Below are 18,565 nucleotides of genomic sequence, written 5' to 3' on the forward strand. Positions count from 1 at the left end.
AGGACTCTTTGTTGCTTTTTGTATAAAAGACATCCTAGTCATTTTGCATATGAAAAAGAATGGTTGGATGAAATGAACCTATAGTTTGTGGTATAGCAGGCCTTAATTAAAGGAGACTGTGGAGGTGGTGGTTCCCAAATGGGTATTCAGGTTTGGAGCTTCTATAGTTAGTGACAGTAGTCCTTAATGCAAAACTGCTATTGGAACATGTCCTCACATTTTTAGAATGTTAAAAAAAGAAACAAACATTTCTTGAAGTATCTAGTTCTATGCAGTACATTCAAATGTTAAAGATGCATATATTTTACGTATTAACTATATTATGGTTCCTAAAGTATATAGCTAAGGTGCTTACCTATCTGTAACTCCAGAATTAGGTAGATATTAAATGACAATCCAAGCTTAATGTTGAATTTTGGAAATAAAAGGCTTTCACAGTATAACATACCTCTGGTGAGACATGTGCTGTATGTTTAGTAGAACTGTCTTTGATTCCACAATATGACATCAATTCATGTGAAATTTGTCTGTGGAAGGCCTCCCAGTACAGTACAAGAGCTGTGGGTCTGCCCATCCCCCACACAACAATGATGAAGCATGAGAACCAAGGGACTTTGAACCCCTGTCTATAGCAAAGTTAGATTCTGTACCAGCTCTATGAAGATCAAAACAGCACGGATTTGAGGGAGAGTTGTGAGATGTGAGGGTCCAATGGCCACAGATTCCCACATCATGTTGTGATCCCTGCATGCCCTTACTTCAGCCGACAGGCTAGTGTAGCAGCTATAGTTAGCATAGCTAACTACCCTGCACTTCTCTAGTGGGATTGGGGCGTATTTTAGATACTAGATACCTCCATGCTTAGACACTATACTAATTGACACAATATAAACATAGATTCTCTCCCCGCTCTCTCCACCTCCATGTAGACTTATACTCAGCCTTTGTGCTGTGAATTTTACCCTATATGCAGAAATCCACAGTAACCAGACATACGGCTGTCATGTTTCAATGCACTGAAACAGTGTGAGACTTTCACTTTGTTTCCCTGTGAGTAGAGTTTCATTCAATGAGGTTTCTACTGTTCCATCTTAACACATTACCAGAGCTATCAATTCCAAACTATACTCTTTATGGACATCCACACAATGTGCAGCGGCAGTCAAAAAGGCAAACAGAATGCTGGGAAAAATTAAGAAAGGGATAGATAATACGACAGAAACTATCATGTTGCCTCTCTATAAATCCATGGTACTCCCACATTTTGAATACTGTGTGCAGATGTGGTCACCCCATCTCAAAAAAGATATATTGGAATTGGAAAAGGTTCAGAAAAGGGCAACAAAAATGATTAGGGGTATGGAATGGCTTCCGTATGAGGAGAGATTAATAAGACTGGGACTTTTGAGCTTGGAAAAGAGATGGTTAAGGGGAGACATGATTGAGGTCTATAAAATCATGACTGGTGTAGAGAAAGTACTACTACGTCTCATAACACAAGAACTAGAGGTCACCAAATGAAATTAATAGGCAGCAGGTTTAAAACACATAAAAGGAAGTATTTCTTCACACCACACATAGTCAACCTGTGGAACTCCTTGCCAGAGGATGTTGTGAAGGCCAACACCATAACAGGGTTCAAAAGAGACCTCGATAAATTCATGGAGGATAGGTCCATCAATGGCTATTAGCCAGGATGGGTAGGAATGGTGTCCCTAGCCTCTGTTTGTCAGAAGCTGGGAATAGGCGACAGGGCATGGATTACTTGATTGCCTGTTCTGTTCATTCCCTCTGGAGCACCTGGCACTGGCCACTGTTGGAAGACAGGATACTGGGCTAGATGGACCTTTGGTCTGACCCAGTAGGGCCTTTCTTATGGTCTTATGTTTCTCAGCTGGCATAAATTAGTATAGCTCTGTCAAAGTCCGTGGAGCATTGAACTAGCTGAACTGTGTGTCTTCAAATTTAAATAAAGGAATAATAATTACATGATAGATTGTAAGGTTTTGATTGTTTTATTTTATATTTCAGTTATTGTCTAAAATTCTCATTCTGTTCTGAATATCTATATGGATAAAGACTCTGATCCTGCACCCACTGCCGTCAATGGGAGTGTTGCCATGAACTTCGGTAGATGCAGGGTCAGGTCCAAAATAGCGCCCAGAAGAGAACTATTGAAACTATGCCAGCTTTTACCTGTTGTATTAACTGTTCATAATATCATAGTCACTTCCTGGTAATAAGAGACTGTATTATTGTTATTGCTTTAAATAAGCATCAGTAATGTGCGTTTAGTGCATACATCGTTGAAAGGCAAAAATGAAGTACACACGGCAGTAGTGCAGTTTTTCTGAAATTTCAAAAAAGCAAGTGCTCATGAAAGATGCTCGATTGAGGGTAGCATATTAATGGGGGAATTTTCATGACTGCTCGTTGTTGGCTTAACTCTGCTTCCATTCACATCAGTGGGAGTTTTACCATTGACTTCAATGGGAGTAGATTTAGGCCAACACTGAACGCTTGTGAAAAGTCCAACCTAAAGTCCTCCAGCTAGTCACATTGCAGATAACAGCAGCAATGTCAATGGGCCGTCATCCTAATCTGGAGAGACCACTGCTAGGGGTGAGTTAGTAGTTCAGTCTCTGTGGCCCATTCAATCCTTGGTCTCTGTAACAGGGTGGCTTGGCACTTTATGGGCTAGAGGCCTGAGGGCAGCCAACCCTGATTTCTAATGAGGCACACCTGAGCAAGGATCACTTGATTCTCCTATAAAGAGCAGAAGGAAACTGCAGAGTGAGTTCTCAGGGAGAATAGAGTGGATTATTGAGGCTGATGGGTGAGAGTAGGCTCCGGCAGAGGCACCTGGGATTTGCGGAGTGAGACTTCAGGCAGGAAAAGCATGGGAGTGACCTGATAGGGATGTAATGGGGTGGACTTGAGGAAAGACTGGAGAACTTTATTTTGAATGTTTGTTAATTTAATAAATCAGAACCTCAGAAGGGGTGTGAATGGACAAAAGGGTCTGTGAGTCATGGAGAAAGCCCCTTGAAGGTGGAAACTGACGCAGGGGGCTGTTGGCCATTAGGAAGTGCTCAGGAGGCATCCACCTGGTGACAGTCTCTGTGCTGAGATTGCCAAGAAGAGTACCAGCTAGTGCCAATCCTGGTAATGTTCTTTTGTGGTGAAGACATTTTTTCTTTAGGAATTGGACTGAGACCACATATAAGTCACCAAACAGCAGTCACATCTTACTCATTATTTGAAATGGGCTAAATCTGAACAAGTAAAAGCCTCAATACCCCATTGCTGCCACCCCCCCCCCAACAAGATATTCAGGTAACATTAACAGCCCCTTGTTTCATAGATATTCCTGCTTTTTCTTGTAAAATATAAACATTAACATAGTATTGTTTCTGGGCCAGCTCTTCAGTTAGTGTAAATCAGCATAGCTCCATCAAAGCCAGCTGAGGATCTGGCCCTATGTTTTAAACATATTTCATAAGAAGTATAGGATTTGAGTGTGGCTAGATTAACCGTGGAGGAGCACCATGGCTTATGGAATTTCCTAACTTCCGAGGGCTTGATTTCTCAACCTAAACAATGCATTAATGCTATTTTTTTGCTTGTGGACAAATGAGCTTGTAGCACCCACGGTAGGTGAGGGTTGCAAAATAGTTTCCATTATAGTCTTAATAGATTTCAAGCCCAGAAGATATCATTATGATCATCTAGCCTGAGATCCTTCTACTTTTGTATGGGTTAAAGTTTTCAATGGAATGAAAATGTCCAGGTTCAGAAAAATATAAGAGAAAAATCTACTCTAGGACCTGAGTATGGATATATGGCATCAGTATTATATACTGCCATCAGTATTATATCCTCCCATCTATGGAGGAAAACAGATGCAAGAAGATATAGAAGGTGAATGGTAATTCTTCATACCCTTACCAGCATGTCCCTAGAAATTTAGCAAGATGGTGGGCTCTTTACCTTTTCACATAAGGGTTAAAGAACCATGATAGTGCTCTGCTTCTACAAAAATGGTTGCTAGAAGGACAAAAGGTGATTTTGAATTCAGGAAACTACATAGCACAAAAGAGAATAAACGAGTGAAACCATTTGCCCATGGAGAATTTGATAAACTGCAGACAGAAGTAATTTATGTGGAGAGTAAACATTGCATAAAAGGACATTTTGTTTTGTTTGCTGCATAAATAACACATGAATTCCATGGAAGCAGCCCATAGCTTTTAGGGTTTGAAGCCACATAGTGTTTATTATTGCCCTGTTCATTTAGGGTCTGATTCTGCAACAGGCTGACTGAGCTTCTCTTGTGAGGTGCTGAGCATTCTCAACTCCCATTAAAGACAAAGGGAATGGAGGGTAGTTAGTACCTCACAGAACTGGGCTCATACAAGATATTTTCCATCTTAATTATGATTTGGAACCAAGAACAGGCAGGTACTATTCTAAGATGTTGATTAAGGGCCAGATCTGCTAGCCTTATTCACATTGAATAGTACCTTATTTCTGTGTCTAGATCAGGGGTGGGTAAACTACGGCCCGTGGGCTGGATCTGGCCCCTCAGGATTGCCCCCCGTGGCGGCTCTCAGAAGCGCCCCCCAGGCGGTGGGGGGGGGCGCAGAGGGCTCCGCGTACGTTGGCCCTGCCCCGCAGCTCCCATTGGCCGGGAATGGGGAACCGCGGCCAATGGGAGCTTCGGGGGTGGTACCTGGAGGTGCAGCAAGGGCAGCGCAAGCAGAGCCCTCCGCCCCTCCTCCCCCCAGGGGCTGCAGCACTTCCTGGAGTGGCGTGAGGCCGGGGACAGGGCAGGCAGCAGGAAGCCTGCTTTGTCCGCAGTGTGCGCCGCTGCCACCCTGGAGCCGCTTTAGGTAAGTGGTGCCGGGCCGGAGCTCGAACCCCTCCTGCACCCTGCCCCCCAACTCCCTGCCCTAAGCCCCCTGCCTGCACCCTGCACCCCTTCTGCACTCCAACCCCTGCCCTGAGACCCTCCCGCAGTCCGCACCCCTGCCCTGAGCCACCTCCTGCACTCCGCACCCCAACTCCCTTCCCCGAGCCCCCTCATGCACCGCACACCCCAATCCCTTGCCCCGATCCCCTTCCTGCACGCTGCACCCCCTCCCACACCCCGCACTCCAACCCCCTGCCCTGGCCCTGCATACAATTTCCCCACTCAGATGTGGCCCTCGGCCCAAAAAGTTTGCACACCCCTGGTCTAGATCCTGGGGTTATAGGGTCTTGGCTGGCTGACACCTCTGTGTTGCCACTGGGGAGCGAGGCAAAGCAACACCCAACAGTTACTGGAGGGTTAGGCACTGCAGGAAGTACTGCCTGAAGAGGTCAGTGCAACAGAACCCTGCAGCCCTCTGATTAACCCACGCAAACTCTTTAAACCAGGAGCGTCTGAGCCACAGTGGAGACTTTGGCTTGCTACAGCCTCAGACATCCTGTTTTGTCCTGTCTTGCTCCTGACTCTTGCCTTCGAACCTGGCCTGTCTTGACTTTGAAGCCCATTTCCTGATGACTTGGTAGCTAGTCTTGACTCCTGCTTTTGACCCCAACCCAGCAGACATTGGTCCAGCTGCCTGTGCCCTGGCCATTATAACTTCATGAGTAGTATTACTGAAGTCAATGGGACTACTCATAGAGTAAGGAGCTGCTTGAGTAAGGGTATTGGAATCTAGCCCATAATAAAGATGCTCATCTTGGAAATGTTCGCTCAATAGTTGGGAGCCTTGTGTCAGGGGCAATGTTAGACCAGATGGTCTCATGAGAGCATGGAAATATTTGCAATAGACTGTAGCTGAAATATGTACTGAATTCACATTATTTATTTGATTAGTTACAGACAAAGATGTGTATGAGCAAGCGGCATTTCAACTTTCTTTTTTCTTCCTTTCTGGCTTTATAAAATTACATTGCCTGAGACATGAATTTCTAGATGCAACACAAACAATTAACCTAAATTAAAACCAGCCATCTATACTAAATCTTACCATTTCCTTGTTCAGAGAAAAGCCATAGAGATTAAAGGCTGTGCATAATTATGAGTAAAATATTTTGAGTTTTGTTAAAAAAAACATGGGGGAATTATTATGTAGGTTTAAAACTTCAGAACTATAATGATAAAAAAGAGATTGGAAACAGTTTTTCATTAAACTAGGTGTGGGCATGGTGGCTTATAATAAGCTGATTTACACTTTTTATAGTTCATTTCACCTCATTATGTGAGATTTTGAATATGTTTATTAATATACCAGTGCTTACAGTTAAAGGTCTCATAAATGGGCTATTAATTTAGGAGATTCAATTCTAAAGACCTTGCTGTAACCTCATTGCCTGCTTTGCTTCACTTCCATCTGAAACAAGTGTCCAACCAGCTATATTACAATGCCTATTGATTTGAAATGAATGATTAGAAAATGAGTCTTCCAGTTCAGCTCCCAGATAAGTATGAATTTGAAATTTGGGTAGTGCCAGTGAAGTCTAAGGCCTGGTCTACACTAACCCCCCCACTTCGGACTAAGGTACGCAAATTCAGCTACGTTAATAACGTAGCTGAATTCGAAGTACCTTAGTCCGAAGTTACCGCGGTCCAGACGCGGCAGGAAGGCTCCCCCGTCGATGCTGCATACTCCGCTCGCCGAGCTGGAGTACCAGCGTCGACGGCGAGCACTTCCGGGATCGATCCGGGGCACTTCCGGGATCGATTTATCGCGTCTTAACCAGACGCGATAAATCGAACTCAGAAAACCGATTGCTTACATCCGGACCCGGATGTAAGTGAAGACGTACCCTTTGTGAAGTCCCTTCACCAACGCCCACTGATGAAGTGGAGGGCTGGGGGATGTGGTCCACTGGCCAAAGCCATGTAGAAGCCATGTATGTGTAACATGCAAATAAGGAGTTGTGCTAGAAAAGTATTTTTGGGGTGGAGGTTGGGAAGATTCCAAAAACCCCTTTCTTGTGACACACCTTTTTTTTCCCACTTGGTGTAGGGAACCAATAGAAAACCAGATGGCCTTTCAACATTTTCCATTCACTCTTATATAGTTCTTGCTGTTGTCATTGAAATTTGTGTAAGAAGAAAAAGGAACATCCTTTCAGAATAAACCCTCATGCTTAGGGTATTCTTTTGAGGACTCAAGGCCTCCTCCAAAGCCCATCCAAGTCAATAGCACTCTTTCTATTGATTTCTATAGGCTTTTTAGGGGTTGCCAGGTGTTCAGTTTTTGACCGGAAAGTTTGGTCAAAAAGGGAACCTGACAGTGTCCAGTCAGTACTACTGACTGAATCCCAAAGTCTGGTTACTGCAGGTAGGAGAGGCATGGAGGAGGCAGATCATCACCCATACCAGCCCCTACTCAGCTGGGGCCACATCTTACCGCTTTGGGCAGCTGCAACTTCCAGTCCTGGCTCTGCAGGCGATTCCCTCCTGATCTTGGCAGAAGGGAGTGAGGGGAGGAAGAGGGAAAAGCAGCAAGCAATGGGGGTGGGGGGGAGGAGGAGGAAGTAAGGCACACATGAAAGAGATTTGCCTGAAAAGCCTGTGGAGGGTTCAAAATTCAGTTGGCCCTTATCAACAAATAAGAACCAGTAAAACTGTGGTGCTGAGTCACAGCTGCTACTTCTGAGTTTAATGAGGTGCAGCTCACCTTAGCATTTGGGGGCAGGCCTGTGGGAAAAAATGTCTCCTCCCAGCTCTTCCAAATGTAATAAATTCCTGTCTAGCATTCTCACATCACTTTGCACAGAATAGGACTAAGAGCTTTGGGGAAGGTTAACAAGATAATATTTTGATGCCTGACTCCTATTGATATTAATGGAAATTGGGCATCCAACACTTAGGTGACTTTGCAACCCTAGGGACTGGTTTATGATTTCAAGGCTATCTGTGAAAGTGGAACTGCTACTGAGATTGCCTGCCACATCTGTGGTTGAGGGACACACACAGACCGTGGGAGCTGGACTAGGAGTCCCGACTGATGGGCAGGGCAGGCTCTGGAGAACCTGCACAAAGCTGGAACCACCCAAGTGTGCCTGGAAAGACACAATATATGTGAGGAAGAGGAGTTAGCAGGCCAGAGTCCGATTAACATGATCGGGCAACCAACTGCAGACCTCAATGAGCCTGCACATGACTGGGACTGCCCAATATGTGAGCTGAGCCCAGGCAGGGACAATATTTGTGAGAGGTTGTTGCAGGTGATCAACTTACAGCAGCTGGAGGGGAAGCAGCTCTGGAGTTGCTTCCTGCAGGAGGAGGGGAGATGTCAATTTGTTTCTTTCGGCCCTAAGGCTTGATATTGACCAAAGCCCCAGCTATGCAACAGAGAGACTAAGGCCCAAGGCTCCATTATACCTGTAAGGACTATCTGCCAGCTGAGCCCATAGACCTTCCCCCCCCCCCAGTTCCAGGAGCCATGGTGGTCAGGGCTTGAGGTCACCAGGGACCTCCTTCACCCGAATGGGAGAGCTGTCGGCTTCCCAGTGTTGGAGTAGCCAACCTACACCCAGTAAGCCAGGCCTATACCCAGTAAGGGACCCTAGATCTTCACAGTGAGCTCCAGTTCCACCAAGCAGCTAAAGCTTGTGGGGAAACTTTAGAGCATTTTTGTTGTTTTTACCTAATTAGTTGATATTTAGTGTTTATTGCTGTGGGATTGGCTGGTTACTAATGTATTCAATATCCCAACTTCCCTTACCAGTTCCCTTTCCCTGCTTTTAATTTACCCCTGTCCTGTCAAGGAATAAAATGATTTTTTATCCTTATCTGTTGGCCTTTGATTTCCTGTATATATAGTAATGTCCTGGCAGTCATTGAGCTGTCTATTAGTTTACGCATCCAGCCACTAGGCAGAGGCAGTGAACACAAACAACCCCCTGGTCCTAAGGTGGGTCACTGAGCCTTGGAGGAGGGCAGAATAAGGAGCTCTACCACTCTTGGTAGAGCAGAGGTGCCCCCAGAAGCAGCTATGCCAGATAAGACAAACACAGGCATATCTTTCTTGAGACTATAGTGTTCACTTCATGAATGTTCTCTGTACAGGTTATAGGTATCACTGTTGGTTAGGGATTGTATTCTACGCCATGGGGGAGGGCCATTGCAGCACCTCCAGGAACTAAAAACAGTGGTGGGTAATTACTGCAGACCCTGGGACCAGTAAACAGATCCAGAGATGCTTGCCACCCCCTGAGCGGGTTTGGATATACTGATTCTGGCTGGCTTCAAGAGCCCCAGAAGACAAAGGAAGAGCCTGGGTAGAGGGCCAACTTGAACTGACAGAGAGCCCTTCATTTTGATAAAAAAAGATGACATGCCTTTTGCCCAGAGAGAAGGGAAGGGCACCCTGTGGAAGTGCTGGAACCTGCCAGGGACTGGAAGGACTGGAACCTGCCAGGGACTCCCTAGGAGTGAGGGTGGGGGAGGCACTGGTAAGCTTAAATATGCATTAGACCCTGCTATTGTTTTATATACTTTCTCTGTAAAGCTTTTCTCCTAAAATCATGTACTTTGCTGTGGACAGAGAACCTCTTTCCTCCTTCTTTAGAAAAGCTGTTTGGTTACTGGTAACTGCTGGCATAGCCTTTGGAGAGGAAGCAAAGCACAGGGGCTGGAGAATAGTCAGACTGGCTGGGATAAATACAGTGAAGTACAAGGAAGCTGTGAGACTAAACCCCTGGTCAGAAAGTAAAGGGTCACAAGTCTCTGCCCAGAGAGAGGTGACAGCTAGAGCTCGGAGACCGAAGAGGGAATTCCTTGAGCAGACCATGAAGGGGGATCAGAGGTGCAGTTACCCCAAAACTGTGATAGGGCTGCATGGGGGAAAGGATAGAATTTTAAAAAATGAAATCTGAGGTTGCCCTTAGCATTTCTAATTTTCCCACAGTGGTTGGTGTTGGAGAGACACTGACATCATGGGTCCCAAATGCTGACTCTGATGGCTGAGAGCCATCTAACCCCTTCTATGAGGGGCTTTGGATTACTGAGTCCGTGCAGTGTGAGGACTCTCTGGATGTGGTTCTGGCCCACCCTTATTTTCATACTTGCTTTTAAAGCATATGGTTCATGAAACTCACCCACTCACTCTCCTGACTCAGTGAGACTTTTTCTAGTGAGGGTGAATAAGTGAATTAAGCTTCAAAGGAATGAAACTTGTTACAAATCCACCTGATAAGCCTGTAGATCCAAAGCTTATTGGCATAGCAGTGGTAGTGAATCAACCTTTGTCTGCAACAAAAAGCTTGGCTTCTCCATCTAGCTTGTTGTATTTGACAGCAAAAAAAAAAAAAAAAAAAAAAAAAAAGAGAAGATTTAGAAAAAAGAATTTTAAAAATAAAAAAAAAAAAAAAAAAAAAAAAAAAAAAAAAGAGAAGCTTTGGTCAGGTGTTTTTTAAAACTAAGCAATGCAAATACTCACAACAGGAAAATCCTGGAGATTCTTTCAGTGCTCTGACTGCTGAGAGTAGGGAATCAACCTGAGACTTGATCTAAGAAAGGGGCCAAGAATAATACACGTTGCATTATTGTCTGTAATCAAAATATTGTCATGGTTTCCATTTCGCTCTTGCTATTGCAGGGCACGGTGAGAGCTAGTTTTTCTTCCATTTCTGCTCCAGGCCCTGGGTTTGCCTTAATAATTTTGCTGAGTTACCTCTCAGCATGAACTCCAGCTATCAAAACATTACAGATCGCATTTAACTTCTTGGCATTTTTTTAAAGAAGAAAAGTTGTTTCTTCATTGCTTTGGTGATGGGGACTATGTCATCCACTCACCCGCCAAACGAGTTTTCTGTAAGTGTGAAAAAAGTGCACTCCTAATGTTTTGGTTGGGAAACCTTGGAGCTTCCAGATAGCATAATTAAGCAGCTCATGATGTGTGATGGCAGTAATCCCCCTGCTAAGTATGAGACTTAACGCCCCCACGCACAAGGAAGGAGTTATTTTGAGAGAATACACCGCTAGTTAAATATATTTTATTAGTTTCATTAGCAACTTTTAAAGCTTCTTAGAGGAAGTCTATAAGGGCCAAATTCTTCTTTCTGTTTGGTAGGTCAGAGGGGATAAGATAAGTGCAAACAGCAGCCAAATTTGACCAGTACCAGGGGAAGCCAGGACCGGCACCTAAGTGAACTCCCTTTCCTAAATCCCACTGATGGCCTCTCTGCCAATTTTGAAATAGGAGATGGGGTGCAGAGCCTGAGCACATCTGCTCTATGTAGCCTCATTTCCTACCACACTTTTGGGATTTCCATATGAAATCCCTAGAGGAGTTAAATGAGTTTATTTTCAGCATTAACTCTTACTCCTCACATTTACCTCTCCTGTGCTAAGGGAATAGCATGTGGAGAAGACACAAGTGGGCAGTAGCATGAATAAGTTGTCCTACAATGAAAGGAAGGACCAGGGGTACAATGAAGTGAGATTGGCTGTTTCTTCAGAGACTCCAAGATACAAAGGATTTCCCCATTGTAGTTGGGACATACGTTCAGGGTGGTAGGTGGGGTGCAGAGAGCACAAGTAGGTCCTTCCCTCCCGTCCCTTCCCCTACAGTACATGCACAAGAAACTCCAATAATTTATCAGCCAGCTGTCCCTGAGCAAAGAGGATACCACCTAATTTTGTCCTCTGCAATCACTACACCAGCGTGTTTGTATTGGGGTAGCAGCATGTGTTCCTCAGCACTTGTCTATAGGGCTATAATGAGGGACTACATGGCTCACACTTCCTACTGGAGTAGTAAGGGCCACTGCAGCGCCATGTCTTCATCGACCACCATTTGGCCAGAGATCCCCTTTCCTCCTCTTCCGGAAGCAGTTGGTTCTTACAGCCATTAATGAGCTCTAAAACTTCCTTTTAAATTAAAGTCAGAACTAAGGAACTAGATGACAGACACTGGTTTTACTCAGCCCTATGCATGCATTATAATTCTCTTTCTCATTTAAGTCTCAGAAATCAGAGACTTCTGTTTGCTGCTAGTGTGAATCAGATCAGTACCTCTGGACTATCTGATGATAGGCTTGGAAATATTTCTCCTATGTGCCCAATGGACGGAGGAAACTTTTTTCTTTTTTTATGTTTTGGAAAACTGCAGAGCAACTTTTAAAAGTTTTCAGATTTATATAACCAGACTCATCTACAGGTTTGAGAGTTTTGCTTGATTTTGTTTTTATTTGGTCGTGATGGTTATTACACTGTTGTAAATGCAGGTCATAGTAACATTGACACATAGACTTGTCGTTTCTTTTCAAATTGGACAGGCTGGTTGCAGGCTAATTTCTGGTAGTGTCAATGTGTGGTTAATTGGAATTTGGTTTGGGGTGATTTTAAACTAAAAGTTTTGGATTCTAAGTATCTAATTTCTTGGCTTGAACAAATGCAAACTGCTATTATTTTAACATAGTTTTTTTTTATTTTCACACTAGAATTCTTGAAAGAAATTAATCTTTACACAATATACGGTGGAATGACAAAAGTATTTTGCTGATTGCTTTGCCACCTTTTTGCATTCTTTGTGCCTTCAGCTCCAAAAAGCCCATATCATGTCAAATAGGTGGTAATGGGCAAAAAGCTGGACTCTCTTCGGGCAGTTTGCCCCATTTTAGTTAGTTTACATTTTTCTTTAAATGCACTTTTTGTTTTCAGCATTTATGAATTTTTTGCTCATAAACTGAGCTTCAGACACAGAATCTTTGTTACACTAGCAGAATTTAAAAAAATGAACCAAATAACTTGGCCTCTGGTTCTATCATTAGACAGATTCAGTAGAAAGAAGGGCACTCTACCCACCACTCAAATGTGCAGTATTATTAACATTGCAAATTCAGGCAGGTTGCAAAGGTTTCTTCCATATAAACAGCTCTTTGTGTGACACTGATGGGTAGATTTTCAGCAGGGCGAAGGCACAATATGAAACCATGAAAAAGTGTTCCCACCATTTGCAGGTGTAAATCCAGTAACAAGAGGCAGAAGTATGCAGAATGGTATGCACGATTCTATGTGTGGGTGCAAAAATGTGGGCCCCAATTTTCCACGATTTAAATCTGAAATTTCACGGTGTTGTAATTGTAGGGGTCCTGACCCAAAAAGGAGTTGGGGAGGGGGGAGGTCACAAGGTTATTGTATGGGGGTGGGGTTAGGGTACTGCTACCCTAATTTCAGCTCTGAAGGCAGCACAGAAGTAAGGGTGGAAATACCACAATCCCCCCTAAAATAAGCTTGTGACCCTCCTGCAACTCCCTTTTGGGTCAGGGTCCCCAGTTTGAGAAACTTTGGTCTCCCCTGTGACATCTGTGTAGTATAGGGTAAAAGCACACAAAAGACCAGATTTCATGGTCCATCATGCATTTTTCATGGCTGTGAATTTGATAGGGCCCTACCTATAGTAGTAGGCGTACTCCCCCTGTGGTCTAAGGAGCTCAGAGAAGCATTTTGCCTCCTGATACTATTCAGTGTGATGCAATTCTGTGCTGTCCCTTACTCTGACTCATCCTTAGCAGGTCTAATCTGGCCCTTAATGGCTACAGTGATTTATCCCTAGGTTAGAAATTCCCTACAATTTGTATAAGGAAACTCATACCATGAAATTGATATTACAGCTGTAATAACAAATCACAACTCTTCTAAGAATGAGGAAAAAATTAGCCCACTGCCTTCTTTCACACTTTCATTCCTTTCAGGCCTAAACCCAGGCTAGGTCTACACTACCCGCCTGAATCGGCGGGTAGAAATCGACCTCTCGGGGATTGATTTATCGCGTCCCGTCAGGACGCGACAATCGATCCCCGAATTGACGCTCTTACTCCACCAGCGAAGGTGGGAGTAAGAGCCGTCGACGGGAAGCCACGGAGGTCGATTTTGCCGCCGTCCTCACAGCGGGGTATAGTGGCGGGAACGCCCAACTTCAACCCCCTATTCGCGGATGTTTATTTGCGTTTTTTAAAATCCCCCCCCCCCCCCCCCCGTAGTGAAGACGTAGCCCAAGTGTAATATTGATGTGACTGGACCTGCTCATGGGACGCAGTCTCTCCATCTGTCTTTTGCTAGGTTATCTAGAGACAGATCACATGTCCAATGTGGCTAAGCAGCTCTCCCCAGCAATAGGAACTTTTGTATTCTGGTCCAGAGAAGATGGGAGAAAAATCACCTTCTCATAACATGCAACTTGAGTTTACCCTACTCTCTTTAACTGAACATTTTTTACTTTATATCTCATTAGCTACAATCTTAAGTCTAGACAGAGGAAGGTGTCAAACATTCCACCATTCCCAGGATATGGGTTTTAAGTTTGTTATTATTTTGGTGGGTGAAGAAGCAGCTCTGTTTGATTCTAAAACAAAACTCCAAAAACAATCAATCACAAAAGGACTATTTACATTGGAACTGATTCTAAGACACAGGAATCATTTTGTTCAAACCCCATGAGTAATTTATAAGTGGAAAGGTGTTACTTGGAGATTAATATTCACTTGAAGCCAAAATGCACAAAGGAGCTTCTGGACTAATTTGTCTATTTCAGTTGAAGTCACAGACTCAGGCATACCATAATGTGTCCAGTGCTGATTCTCTTTTTCTTTTCATTGGGCATGCTATCAGTAGTCGACTTGTAGAAGTATCATTCTGAAAATTGATTTACAGCAGCTAATAAAGAGCATTTGCATTCTTTGAGCCCTGAGAGAGATCCTAGTGATGACTAGAAGGGCCAAGTAAGAGGCCTGCAGACGTAAGAGAGTAGATTTGCTTTCACTGAGAAAAATAAGCGCTATCAAACCATGTTCCAGGTTCACTGAGTGCACTGAAGTCAGAATGCCTATTTCAGCCCAGGGCTCAAGTAGAAGTCACACACGGTTTGGCTCCCCTGTGCCCTGCCTGCATGTTGAGGGGAGGAGTCTGTCTCCAACCACTGCATAATTCCCTCACAGAAAGGTCACAGATTCAATCTGTGTGCTGTGTGGTGAGTGGGTGAATTTCATGTGCATGTACATAGTGTGAATTTTGGGCAGATCTGGTTCTTTGGCCACAGAGCACACATGCAAAATTAGAAAGGAAAGGCCTTGTCCTAAATATCTTACAGAGGGAATGGGACTAAATTGAGTTGGTAATGGAATGTGCGTCTCAACCTTAATAATGGAGAGGCAGTTGGAACTGGAGTATCAAGAGGGAACTGTTCAGTAAAATTCACCTTTGTTTTTATTCCTCTAGGTGATGTGTTCCATGTGACACTGCCCAACAAGCTAACCTTTGAAGAAGCTAAGAAGCAGTGTGTGAAAAGGGATGCAGTTCTTGCTACAGTTGGGGACCTGCATGCTGCCTGGAGGAATGGCTTTGACCAATGTGACTATGGCTGGCTGGCTGATGGCAGCGTGCGTTATCCTGTGTCTGTGGCTAGAATCCAGTGTGGAGGAGGTTTACTTGGGGTGAGAACCCTGTATCGCTATGAGAACCAAACAGGCTTCCCCTACCCACATAGCAAGTTTGATGCCTACTGCTTTAAACGTAAGCTTTTTTTTATTATGATTTTAAGAATGCGTTTCGGTCAGAAAAGGGTTTAGCCTGCCATTTTGCTTGATTCTGTTCCTTACAGAGCATGTATATTGTAACAAAAGCATTTCATTACTGTGGCTTTACGGAACAACAAAGAATCCAAACAGAAACAACTCTGTTAAAATAACATTAAGGACAAGGCAAGGCACTATGGAGAGAGGAAATGTTGAGATAAGGTTCATCTGTGCCCTGTTGTCCCTCAACCGTGTGGCACACATTTTTCAACAGCCTCCCACGGTTTACTGGATTTCCTAGTGCTGTGGAATTGTAGGTGATGCAGTGCCTGGCTGAAGTGTGGCTGAGTTAAGGCATCAAGGCCTGATTTTGAAACCCATCATGACAGCGGTATTCTTTTTGATTGACGTCAATAAAATCCTTATTTTCATGACTAGTCCCATTAAAGTTAAGGAATAAGAAGTATTTGCATGAGTAAACATTGAAGTACTGGGCCTTTAATTCAGGACTTCTGGTTTCAGTGACAGTAAGCCACACCCACTCAGTGTGTCACTCCATCCCCCTCTAGTGGAGGCTGGGTCACATATAGAGGTTGATGAGCCTGCTACAGAGCTAGGTCCTTAGCTCAATCAGTAGAGTTTTATGATCCCAATATCCCAGTTCAACCCCCATAGCTGATGACACACCTAAAGGTGTGGCATAACATGACATGCTGCCTGCTCTCAACTCTAACTGAAGTCAGTGGGAGCTGAAGATGCTCAGCACATTGCTGTACAGGGTGCTCTTGTTTTTTGTATTTTTAAATAGTTTTTTTCCCTACTGTTTGTGGGTCAGATCTTAAAAAACTTTGCTCACAGCAATAGTCTCATTGACTTCAGAGGCACTACATGCTTAAATAAAGACTATATATTCATGCAGGATTGGTCCCTCACTCATCTGTACAACTCAAGTGGGAGATGACTCAATATATTTGCAATTTGTTTGTTTACGATCATTTTAAAGTATAATGGGTGAAATTCACCCTGTTGTGGAGGGACTGCAGAAGACTCTCCAATGGGTTGGAATAGTGACTGTTTTGGGGAGGTGGTTGTTTGAACTGAAGGCTGGAAGCCTATCCTCAGTTAGAACATAGGATTTCACCTCCCCAGCCCAGTTGCTATTCACTCACATAGAGTCTGGCTACCGGGCATTAGATGTATAGAGTGAATTTCACCCTATGAACATAGAATTTGTATTTTGCACTTTGTCCTTTCAGGAAGTTTTTCTTAAAGCAAATTTTGACATACCCCGGGGCTTATAAATATCCTTCACAAGAATTTGCATGGGGTCACTGTTTTTTTTTTCTTTGCTTTTGTGTATTTGCACAGGGGCTTACACCATATGGTCCATTAGATTTAGACCTTACTCAGCCCTCTCCTTACTCATCACTTGCTCAGGAAAATCTCCTACTGATCATTGAAGAATTACAGCTTGTTCCTACCAGGTACTGAGCACCAAGGAGACCTGGGTGAAATTTGCAAGTTGGATTGACCAAAACATTTTCCAAATTCATGTTGACTTCAAAAAAATTGTTTTGATTAGGATTAAAAAAATAGCTAGATAAGTTCATGGAGGATAGGTCCATCAATGGCTATTAACCAGGATGGGCAGGCATGGTGTCCCTAGCCTCTGTTTGCCAGAAGCTGGGAGTGTGTGACCAGGGATGGATCACTTGATGATTACCTGTTCTGTTCATTCCCTCTGAAGCATCTGCCATTGGCCACTGTCGGAAGACAGGATGCTGAGTTAGATGGACCCTTGGTCTGACCCAGTATGGCTGTTCTTATGATTGGAAGAAAAAGAAACCGCAATGAAAAGTTTTTTTTTTAAATGAAAAGTTTCCATTTTTCAATTCAAAATGACTTATCATTTTGAAATTTACTTCAATTTTGTTAGTAAAATAAAAAAAAATTAAAAGCTCAACAGTGAAATTAAATATTTTATTTCAGGTCAAACAAAATGTTTCATTTGATGCTAAACAAAAGTTTAACTTTTCAGCTTTCCAAAAATTTCAAAAAAAAATTAATTTGGAGTTGACTCAAAATAATTTTTTTCAATTTTTTGGAATGGCCAGTAAACCGAAAAATCAGTTATTCACATAGCTCTACTTCTGAGAGGGGTTGGGTACCTTCAAATCCCTTAGATATCAATGGGAGAGCATCCAGCTCCTCTGAGTAGGCATCTGGCATGATCAGGCCCTTAATGAGTACAGAATAAGGCTCAGACACACACACACACACACACGTATATTTGTTTCCATAAACAAAGAGGGAGGTAACTGGTGAACGCTATGTCATCAGATTGTAGCATTTGGTTTTATTTAGTACTGATGCAATATTGAATGCAATTCAAAATGTTAGAGAAAACTTTTTGAAGCAATTCATTGTATCTCCAAACCATATTAGTTTTGTTTATTGTTTTTCATGTAAAAAGGTTTAAGTTATACATTGTCTTTTTTTGGTTTGCAAATTAATAAAATCTTTACATCTGTGAACATTGTCCAAAACACAAAAGCAAAGAAAAAAAACACCCAATGACCGCATGCAAATTCTTGTGAAGGATATTAATATTTACACGGCTCCTCAAGGACTGTGCACCTGCTTGCCTTTCTTCCCTTATAGAGCCAGGATCCAAAAAGGGGGCAAGGGAAAGGAGGAGAAGCTAAGAACCTACCCAACCTCTGAATCAACCTGCAAAACAAGGCCAGCATAAGCAGCAGTCCCCTCTGATGGAGAGTGAAATTGCTCACTCTTTGTATGCAAAAGTCAACACTAGAGAGATTGTGGCACCTTATAGACTAACACATGGAGCATAAACTTTTGTGGGTGAATACCCACTTTGTCAGACACATTCACCCACAAAAGCTTATGCTCCAATACATCTGTTAGTCTATAAGGTGCCACAGGACTCTTCGTTGCTTTTTACAGATCCAGACTAACACGGCTACCCCTCTGATACTAGACAGATTGTGACATAGTTAATAATCTCTCTTTTGCCCTCCCTAAG

At 43.4% G+C, this 18,565-nt stretch overlaps 1 protein-coding gene across 1 annotated transcript in view; it reads left to right on the plus strand.

Moving 5' to 3' along the window:
- The window catches only part of VCAN (versican), a 136,511-nt gene that overhangs the window by 38,068 nt on the left and 79,878 nt on the right, over positions 1 to 18,565 (plus strand). Inside the window, exon 6 of the mRNA XM_026649159.2 lies at positions 15,224 to 15,517. Within this exon, the coding sequence (XP_026504944.1) occupies positions 15,224 to 15,517 (294 nt within the window). The remainder of the gene's footprint in view (positions 1 to 15,223; positions 15,518 to 18,565) is intronic.

This window comes from Terrapene carolina, unplaced genomic scaffold (assembly GCF_002925995.2).
Source record: "Terrapene carolina triunguis isolate 2854851 unplaced genomic scaffold, T_m_triunguis-2.0 Scaffold69, whole genome shotgun sequence".
NCBI lineage: Eukaryota > Metazoa > Chordata > Testudines > Emydidae > Terrapene > Terrapene triunguis.